The 10,845-nt window shown below is 30.2% G+C and overlaps 2 protein-coding genes across 3 annotated transcripts in view; both read right to left on the bottom strand.

The window, feature by feature from the left end:
• Positions 1–4,704: 4,704 nt before the first annotated feature.
• Positions 4,705–6,562, bottom strand: LOC107021352 (syntaxin-related protein KNOLLE). The gene is made up of 2 exons (XM_015221995.2): positions 5,774–6,562; positions 4,705–5,231 (listed from the first exon to the last, which is right to left on the bottom strand). Exons 1-2 carry the CDS (start codon positions 6,377–6,379, stop codon positions 4,902–4,904), a joined length of 936 nt encoding a protein of 311 aa, XP_015077481.1. The 5' UTR covers positions 6,380–6,562; the 3' UTR covers positions 4,705–4,901.
• A 1,338-nt stretch (positions 6,563–7,900) lies between these two features.
• The window catches only part of LOC114073826 (DNA repair protein XRCC4), a 13,199-nt gene continuing 10,254 nt past the window's right edge, over positions 7,901–10,845 (bottom strand). The window contains exons 3-5 of one of the 2 annotated variants that reach the window (XM_015221566.2): positions 9,758–9,886; positions 8,537–8,659; positions 7,901–8,316 (exon numbers count right to left, since the gene is read on the bottom strand). In XM_015221566.2, the coding sequence (XP_015077052.1) occupies positions 8,074–8,316; positions 8,537–8,659; positions 9,758–9,886 (495 nt within the window). In that variant the 3' untranslated portion in view covers positions 7,901–8,073. The remainder of the gene's footprint in view (positions 8,317–8,536; positions 8,660–9,757; positions 9,887–10,845) is intronic. The other variant, XM_027918005.1, reaches the window with a different exon arrangement.

Genomic DNA, 10,845 nt, shown 5'->3' on the forward strand with positions numbered 1-10,845 from the left:
TTAATCTAAGCAACAAAATTGACAACTCTTATATCTAAAATTAGTATTAATTCTAAATTAAGGTTCTTAAGAATATTGAAACAGTAGAGATAATTAGTGTATTACTTATTGGATAACATTGATTTAATGAGTCTTGTTTTTTTTTTGTGGAAGATGACTAAGCATGCAACACAAAAGTTTACTTGCGTATTCAATTTATAAAGAACAAAGTCAGATGACAATCAGGAATTGGTAGCTCCATATTCCTTCCTAATTATTAACTAACTAGGAAATTTGGCCGCGCTTAGCGCGGTCTTTAAATACATGTTAAAGAATTATTTTTTTAATTAATTATATGTTCTCAGTATTCGCAAACATAATATTATCATTGTATTTTTTAATTATATATTAATTATGAAGATCATTTGAGATGACAATTGAAATGAAGCTTAACAAATTTAATATCTATAATCTATTACAACGGTGTACCTTTTTTCTTGAGTATCTAAAAGTTATGTTGTGAAGTAACTGAAAATGCTAATGAAACACGTCTACAGATCTTATTATTCTTTGTCATATTGATATGATAAAACTTCTTTAAATATTTCATTTTTCAATCGTTCTTGTTCTTTTTTCAAATATACAATTTAGATTTGTATGGGTTTTGCATAAATCACATCAATCGATATTTTAGATTTTTTAGTTGCAATTATATCAAAAGATAAATGTTATGTTGCACTCGTTAAATACGACTTTTTAGAAAGTAATTAAAATGTTACGCTACCGATTATTAAGTCTCGATATGTTCAACTTCGAATGAGAACATTATTTTTGTATTAACTCGCTTACTATATTTTTATTTATTATATATATATATAATAAATAGATCCATTTTAACTATATAAAAATATTTGATAGATAATAAGCTCTTCAAATATTATATAGTGATTAATAGAATGGAAGGTTAGTTGAATTGAATACTTTGATAATACGTTTTAATTTCAAATGTACTCCTTGCATTTTCAAATCAATGATTACACCTTTTTCTCTATAAAACTAATACATGAACACCCGACGTGAGATATATATTCATAACTAAGTATATTAAAATATAATTTAAAATTTAACATAAAGTTTTTATATAGTACTAGATTTTGTGATTTTATTTTTATAATATATTAAAAATCGAATCAATTTATTAATTTATTTGTATTTAATATTTAATTAAAATTTTCAAAATATACGTATTTAACAAAAATAAATTAATTTATCAAATTCATAAATAAATATTTGTCCTATTTTTAAATTTTATAAAATATATATATTAAATATTTATATTCACAATTCTATTTATTTTGATTTAATAATTATATTTTAATATACTTCAAAAGAGTTATAAAAATATGATTTTGATAGTATAAAGAATAAAAGTATCTAATATTAAAATATATATGTGGAGTGCAATATACATACAAGTAAACCAAGGCAAAAAAGAACAGTTTTGACTCAAAAGTTTGCAACATCATCAATTATGGGATCAATATTTTCACTCATTAAATTTTGTTTTCAATTACTTATTTCAATTCATATAAAATAAAGCGTAAAAAAAACAACTAAAAGTGGGATAAAAAATAATAAATAAAATAATAAAAACACAAGTCATAGTATTGGTTCATTAAATTACAAGTCTTTTTTTTTTCAATTGTTATTTTTGATTTTGGCGAAAAAATATTTTCTATCATGGTTCTTTTTTTTTTTAAGGAATAAGTTGCAACACAAATTGAAAACTTGTGACATTGTATTGCATGGTCTTAACCAAGTTATTTTAAAATTTAGTTTTAATATTTTTTAAATTTTCTATTCTTTAATCTCCATTCTAATTCATGGTCCTCTCTCTCTCTCTCTCTCTCTCTATATATATATATATATATATATATATATATATATTAAGAAACAAAATAAATTATCATAAGTTTGCACATTTAAATTTGGGGGTTATGAGGAGTTATAGAGATTATGAAAATATAAATTATGAAGATAAAGAGATACACATTTCTTAGTTTAAGAAGGGAAAATTAATGAGATTAATTTTAGAAAATGATAAATTTAAAGTTCTAATTATTTTTGTAGGATTAGTTTCTCCCCTCACCCATTTATTTATATGATAAAATGAAAAAGTAAAGGTTATATACATATATGTATATATATATATATATATATATTTATTTTTATTTTCACACGAATTTATTACTTATTAATATTGTCATGTGTTATTCATTCACATTAAAAATATGTCAACTTTATATGTTTAATTTAAAAAACAATGTAATGTATTCTTACAAAGTGATATCGGGTGTGCTCATTCATAAAATATTATTATAAAAATTTAATACTAAAAATAAGATTTATTCATTTATTTGTGATTGATTACTAATATGATAGACCACATCATATATTTTTAGGGGCAATAATATCCAGTAGATATAAAAGAAATGTACCATAGGTAATATACTTTTAATTCAATCATGGCAAAATTTAAAATATTAATTAGCTATAAATTAACGTATATATAAATAATAAAAAAAATGTGCATCTTTCATCTTCAACGACAACAACAATGAATAGAATATTCATTTTTTTGTTCAAATCAAAGAAATAAAATAAAAGAGAATAGAATAATATTAATTGGAATCAACATAATACAGCAATGAATTTTCAAAATGTTTGAAAATCATTCAAACTTTTATACTACTATGACTCTATCTTCCGGAATCTCCAAGATAATTATGCTTTCTTCTTCATTTTGTTTAACATATACCAAATAATGTGATGAATCTTTGAAGAATATATCTATGATCTTCATCAAAGTGAAAGTCATATTTTGTCATCATCTTTTCTGTCTTCTTTTCTTTATGTATATGATTGATGAATAAAAAGACGAAGAAAAGAAAATTAAAAACCTATACTACTAAAAAGAAAGAATGAAAAAATGAAAATGAACATTCAATATCTCTATAGATGATAGATATTTGTAGATTGGATAAGCCATAAAAATAGTTACAAAGAAATTGAAAATACATGCTACTTAAGTGAGAATATCAATAGATGGAGGTTTTTTTGTAACTCATTATATATAATTACAATAATAAATATGCTTGAATTTTTTTAATTAATAAACAAATTATTTCATGGAAAAAAAAAAGAATAAATATCAAAAAAGAGAGAAAAAATAAAAACGGAATGGAGCCCATAGAGAGATTCCACATCACCTTGTCTATGTTCCTCATTTATATATATATATATATATATATTAACATGTTAGGGGTTTGGCTTGGACTTTCTCTTATCCATTCAATCGATGAAAAAAAAACAGTTAATAGAAGGGGAATAGATCACATAATAGAAAGAATTAATAGCAACAAATTGAATCAGGTATAACAGAGAGTGTACGTAGATTGATCGCTCTTATTTACATAATATAACATCTAGTACTTATAGATTTATTTAATGAATGAGCCTTTTAACAAAAAAATTAGGGGGAGGGGAAAGAGAAATTATAGGGTAGAGAATCAAACTCTCTCTAACAACGTAAAAAATACAGATAACCAATCAATTGAGCTACTAAGATTCTCTCAACCTATTAAATATATGATAGAATCGTCATTTTTAACCAATGAGAGGGACTTGTCCAACGTTGTTGTTTGTGTCAATAAAACACACGAACTCGATCACATCTAACAACATCATTGATCTATTTTAATAACATCATTTGCTGTCACAAAACGGTTTTTGGTATGTGGATTTTTTAGTAAATAGTAATGGCTTCAAAGTCTCCTTGGTAAATTTTCTTTAATTAACAAAATAAAAGATGAAATTCTAGGGGATTGCTTGTAATATATAAACTCTTAACTTTTTTACGTGCCCAAAATTACTTCCTTTTTTTTTTTCATTTTTTGTTCCTCATTTTTAGTTATGATAGGACTTTTCATTGGGAATAATACTTTGATATGTAAACTGGCAGCATCAATTTGATAGTAGAAAAATGTAATCCCTTATCTTAAATTTTTTTTTTTTTTGAGAAAATAACACTTGAAAATTAAAAAATAATTTGTTGCGAATGATATGATGTGAATTAACATCTATCTAATAGCTTGTTTATTGAGGTCAAGATTATTATATTGTCTAGATATGTGAGTACGAATGTTAATGTTTAAATTTGGAAGAAAACAATGACTTTTTTATCTTGGTTACTATTATGATTTATAGTTATATTTTTCTCACTTAATAATAACAACAAAATCAGTGTAATCTATGTTCGTCTCTTTAACTCGATTATTAAATTATCTTCTTGTTGCCACTTGCCTACTTTTACATCTTTTTTTTGAGCCTCCGGGAATGGGAAAGCAATACGGGTGACTATCTATTTAACATTCTACTCTAATTCTCGACCTCCACACCCTCCTAATCAAGGGTCATGTCCTCGGTGAGCTAAAATTATATCAGGCATGTTCTCTCTAATCATTTCTCCGTGATACTTCTTAGTACTACCTCTCTTTAAGCCCATTACGGTCAACCTCCTTACCGAAGCATCAAAACACATCTCCTCCTCTTCACGTGTTCAAATCATTACAACCTCATTTCCTGCATTCTTCATTATTTGTTGTAGTTGACATAATGATAAATCAGCCTTTTTGAACATGAATTCTAATATTATGCCAGTAAATCTCTATAGACTGAGACATGTTTCAAATTTTGTAACAACAAATCTATTAAGGTTCATACTCACTTTAGAGTCCTATCAAAAGGACTAGTGAAAAATAGAATAGCAAACATACATGAAATTTCTCACGAGAGGTAACTGCTAAAATGAATATAAAGAATGAAACAAAAGCTCAGTATGGGTGGGTGGGGGCTATCTATATTCAAGATTTGGTGAAACTGGTGGCAATGGGGATAATGACTACCAGGATGAGAATAAGGAGAATTACAGCTCCAATGCACATACATCTCCTGCTGCTCTTTTGATACTTCGTTGCAGTTTTGAGGTTCTTAGCTCCATCATTAACATAATGGGCTGCATTCACTACATGATGTTCAATATCATCCATTTTCTCTCCTTGTGCCTCAACCATCACTGCCATGTCCAAGAATATCTGGTGAAGCTCAAGCAAGCTCTTTTCGATCTCCTTTGCTGCGTCATGACGGTCCTGTATCTCCACCACTGTTTCCAACACTTTACCCCTACCATGCTCCTGCACCAATCAAATAGTTCAACAATTTGAGCTCTAAACTCCAAAAATCTATAATTAGGAGTGCGCTATATAAGTTCTAACTATTGATTTGGTGTCGGATATATGAATTTTCACTATTGGATTTGGACTAGTACACAATATACCTCGTGAAATTCATAGAGTGTAGACACTTGGCAGACCTTACTAGGAGATTTTGTTTCTAAAACACGATGTTCGGCTCAAGTGCAGCAAAACCAAGTACATGCTCAAAATTTGGACTAGTGATACTCCGAAATTCAATAATCTAGTGTCGGCTACATGAATTCTCACTATTGAATTCAATAATTTGGTGTCAGCTATAGAAATACTAACAACAATCCACTAACTAAGATGTTAATCCATTAAATCTTGAAATGAAACACTTAAAAACTAAGATACCAAGAAACAGTTCAACAAAAAAAAACAGAGCATTGTTCTTCTGCAGATAGAAAAATTTGGGGAAAAAACAGAGCCAAATTGGGGATGAAAAAAAAGACATAATTTTTGGGTTTGTTTATGCATACCTGAATTGCTCTAGAAAGAAATTCTTCACCACCTTGACCATTTCCACTAGAAATGATCTTATCAATAACTTCTTCATCTGGGTGTTCACCAGTAACAGTAAAATATCTTCTTCCAACAGTTTCCTTATACTCAGTCATCATCCTCTGCCTCAGTCCCTGAAAATCCATCATCAGTTCCTTAAGCTTCTTCCTCAGCCCATTAGTCACAGCAGATCGAGTCCTATCGACCAGCGTCCCTTCTTTACACCCAGAAAGCCGCCTGTTAATCGCATTGGATCGGTCCATCTCTTCCAGCTGAGATCTAATAGCTCTAGCCTTCTTCAACACCGCTACGATATCTGAATTTATGCGATCACGCATCGATTTCAAAGCTTCGGGTTTGTGCAGAGACTTGCTTTCTTCATTAGTGTCCTGTAACCGACGAAGAATCTCCTTGATTGAATTCATCTCCAATTTCACTTTTTCTGCTTCTTCTAAGAAAGCAGTGAGATTTTGATCCATTTGGGTCATACCCATTTCCAAATCTGGACTAGCTTCAACATCTTTCATGGCGGCTTTCTTCAGATCAATGTAGCTTGTGAAGGATTTTGTCATCAAATCATTCATCTTGAATTGGTTTTTTTGAGAGAGATTTGCAGAAAAATGAAGAAAAGGAAGGGAATTTGGACAAAACAGAGAGAATTTAGCAGTGATTGAAAATGGTTAAGGAGAATCAATAGGCTATAAAGAGGAAGATTGAGGCATGGGGGTGAGATTAAGGAGAAAGATAGCCGTTGGAAGATCTTTTGTGTAACGGCTCTATTTTGTTTTGAATAAAATAAGGTTTTCTTGGATCCTCATATGTTGGTCATGCATATTGCAAACACTTATTTTGGAAGCCATAAGATTTGTCTACTTTAGAATTTTTATCATCTTTTTGTTAAACTCTAAAAAAAAATATATTAAAATATGATATATTTTCCAATTTCAGTTGATATATCTATTATTATAAAGTGATTCACCTACACACTTATTCTGTTGTTAAATAAATGATTTGAATTAACCTTATTGTTATATAAATAACTCAAATATACTATTTTTGTCAAACGAAAGTGAAAAAATTTTTTTTAATTCTTTTTAATTAAAAAATCAAGCAAGGGCACATTAGGTCTTCCTAGTTAAGTCTGGGTATATTTTATCCTTCTGGTAAAGTTTGGGATGTATATGATCATCTCAGACGTGAATTTTTTCACTTGTTTGATTGAATGACTAATTTGAGTTAGGTTTATTATTTGAGTTTCTTGTTATGTTTCATTTTTAAAATTCGTTTTTAGTGGGAAACTATGCGGAAAAAACAAAGTGTGAATGGAAAAGAAAAAAAAATTAAGAGCATTTTTACGGTTATAATGTATTTTATCTTTTGTATATGTGACAAAAATCAAGGCATTTATAATAAATTTTATAAGAAAATGAGTGAAAATAAATTTGATCATCAAAAAAAAGTTTAGTCGATATTAAATTATAAAGCTTTTTCAAGAGGAATTTTACATTAGCATATTATGTTAGTGCGCAAGGTTTTTTTTTTGGTTAGTGTGCAAGTTACGCTTCAATTATATTCAAAAAATAAAATAAAAATATAGTTGGTTCATAATAAAAAAAAATTGGAGTCAATATTCTCAAGCTAAATATACCATATAATATAAATAAAGGGAGTCTTAGTAGCTATTCATATCTAACTGCAAGATATTTTAAGAATCTGAGGCACCAAAATAAACACCATATCTAATGTCATACTGATTCTTAGATTAAATGGTGGTTAACCAAATGGTGACTCATACAATAATCACTATATTAACATTTGATGTTGTATGAGTAATGTAAAGACATTCTAATAAAACTCAAGTAAGGTGGGTGATAGGGACATAATTTCTTCTTAAGAAAATTAAAGTAAACGCGCAAAGAAGACAGAAACCTTTTTGAAGTTCAGATAAACCTCTTATTCGAATTTGTCCTGATTTTCTTACCTTCAAAAACGAGAATGACATTACGATTTCCAAACATGCAACTCATTTCCAGAAAAAATGCTCTGGACTTCAACTATACGCAGAATTTAGTACAAATACCTTGGAAAATAGGGAGGCGTCGAGATAATGCAACACAAAAGCCAAATGATTGAAGTATTCACAAGTTCAAACAGTGTATATACATATCCTCATTCAGTCATTCTCCACTAGAAGGAAAGTAAAATTAGAAGCAGTTAGATAAAGAGGCAAAAAAAACGAGGATGAATAAAGATGCTGTAAATGGTGATCCTTAGATATTTACTTTCTCTTTCGACCACGACCACGACCCCTTCTGGCTGGAACACCTTTTGAAGTGCCAACATCATCCTTCTCCACTTCTTCCCCACTTATTTCCTCATCACTTCCCTCATCAAAGGTCTCAGTTCTGTCCGTAGATTGTGCGTCCTCTTCTACTGGCTCTTCAACAGAGGTTGCCTGTTTCGAGAGCTTATCGCGAAGTTCTCTGAGTTTTTTCTTCTTTGCGTTCAGAACTCCAAGAAACTGGAAGAGGAAGGAACACAGGTCATGACCTATCATGGAATAACTTTTTGGGGTATCCAGCTCCTAAGCCTAATTAAACCATTCCAGAACAAACTACAAAGCGTTGCAGAAAGAGCTTGAATACATATACAAGGTCAAGAGAAAGAGTAAAATCATAATAAATTCGAACAAACCCGTGAAAATAATAAACAAATCTTAGTGCTTGGTCTGAAAACAGCACCTTTGCATATATTGCAGATTCAAATTCTTCTTTCTCTTTGCTGAGTTTCTCGCTTTGTGTTAAACATTTTTCTGCCTCCACCTTCATCCTCTCAAATGACTCAGTTTTACTGACAACTTCATCCTATTTATATCAAATAAACTCGTGAAAATTTGAATCAAATAAACTCGTGCGAGTTTTACCATGTACATAGATCTTCAGATGAGACAAACAGATAATTAATATTTTTCAAAACAGAATCTCAAAGTGAACTGTATACAACCTCGTTCCATTTCAATCAAATTTAAAAAACTGTAAAAGCATACCACACAACAGAACCATATAGACTGTTGTTTAGTTGGAAGACAACTTAAGTGGCAAGATTTTTTAAAGCAGAGATAACAGAAATCATATGATTGCTGTTTAGATGGAAGGAAGAAGAAGAAACAACATTTTCTAAAGCTGAGATATCAGTAAATCAAGATGAAAGGAAAGAAGACATTCAGTTCACTATGTTAAATATGATATATAAAAGGCAGGAAGTAATTGTAGTAACTCGCATATTCACTCTGTATATACTACCTTTTCCTTGCACTGGTGAGAAGTAAGCTAACACCACCTACAACAAAAAATGTTTTCAAATTGTTCTCTTTATATAAAAATATTCATAATGGGATGGACTTAGAGCTCTCCGGAAAGAAGGCTCAAATGGGATTGATTCACAATCTTTTTACAAAGTCTAGGCATATTAAGGAAAAGCATGGCAACATGGTGTCCACTAAGAATGACACTAAACAAAATCCCAAGTATATTCATTCTAGAAGCTGCAGAACAAGATGATTCCACTTTCATGCTCCAAGAGAAAAAAATGGGCACCAAGCTCAAATGAGAGGCAGATCTAAGGAAACCAATCGCTGCAGCAAGCCAGCAACAGTGCAACCAACTATTGCCAGACCACCTAAATCCACAGAGATTATGAAAGGGAACTGTAGGCACGGATACTGAACTACTACATCCTCCACCAACATTTCTAAGAACAGATTTGCTAAAATTCATGGCAATAACGTTAACACTGGCTGTAATGCATGTCATGCATAAAAGTTCCTGATCACTTAGGCTCATCTGATTATCAGAGAGTAGATTTTAAGACGGCAGATTGATAAAAATTCAAGTAAACTGAAAAAGTTCATGGAATAAATTGTAAGTTTAAATAAGACAAAGCACATCAATCAGGATCATTACACTCAGTCTAATATTTGAATCCATGAGGAAGTCCAAGATATCAGCTGTAGTTTTTTTGCTATTAGACGACGATTGGCATTTCCACCGCCATTCCAGCTTAGTTCCTTCTTTCTCAAATGTCCATGAGAGCTACAAAGATCAAAGAAAAATAATGGGCTACATGGAAAGCACATCATAGCTTTTCAAACTTGCAATAATACCATAAAGATATATCGATTACATTGACTCCACCTTAACTAATTTTTTTGCTCTTTAGGACATTTGTTAAGCAGTTAAAAGCAAAGATGTGCTACAGTTGACTACAAAGATGTAGAGCACCACAATAGACTTTAAAAGGCAAGAATAACAATCTAAGCAGCTAGTGCACATGGCTAATATCACATTTTTAGTCAAGGCTCCAAGCTGATTACACACAGCCTCTTGCGCTATTGCGCTTAGAGATGGCAACAATGCTGTGTGGCCGTTTGGCAGTTTGATAATTTAGTTAAAAAATCATCCAACTCTTTAGCTTCGTTATGAACACAAATGTACTTGTTAGAATTCTACCCTCCTGAATTCTTCAAAGGAACACATACTAACAACTAGTTTGTGGCTACTTGAAGAAACTTTAACAGTAATTAATTTGAACAGCACTTTGTATTATTTGTAACTTTCAAGTAATACAAAGATTACAACGTTTAAGCTCTCAAGGAATTATAAACTCTAATTCCTTCTACTCAAAGACAAAAAACTACTCCCTAGTTTTCTATCTTCTCAATGCTTTTCAAGTACTATAACTTGTCAAGCAAATCTACTACCTAGATTGTAAACAAGACTCTTGAATACAATCTTTACAACTTTATGACTCAACTCGCAGCACTCAAAAGATTTTAACAAAACTCTCTCAACCCTCTTGATCGTGTTTTGAAGTTCTCTCTTTGTAGGTGCGCAAGTTTTTCTGATCAAAATAGCTCTCTATTTATAAACCAGAAATTCAGCCAATCCTTGTACAAATCAACTTGTATTTGTCTTCTACAAATCCTTGTTGACTTCTACTAACTCTTTTTCTCGAAACCTTATTGCACTCAAATTTGTTTTTAATAGTTTTC

Source organism: Solanum pennellii, chromosome 6 (genome assembly GCF_001406875.1).
Source record: "Solanum pennellii chromosome 6, SPENNV200".
Taxonomy (NCBI): domain Eukaryota; kingdom Viridiplantae; phylum Streptophyta; class Magnoliopsida; order Solanales; family Solanaceae; genus Solanum; species Solanum pennellii.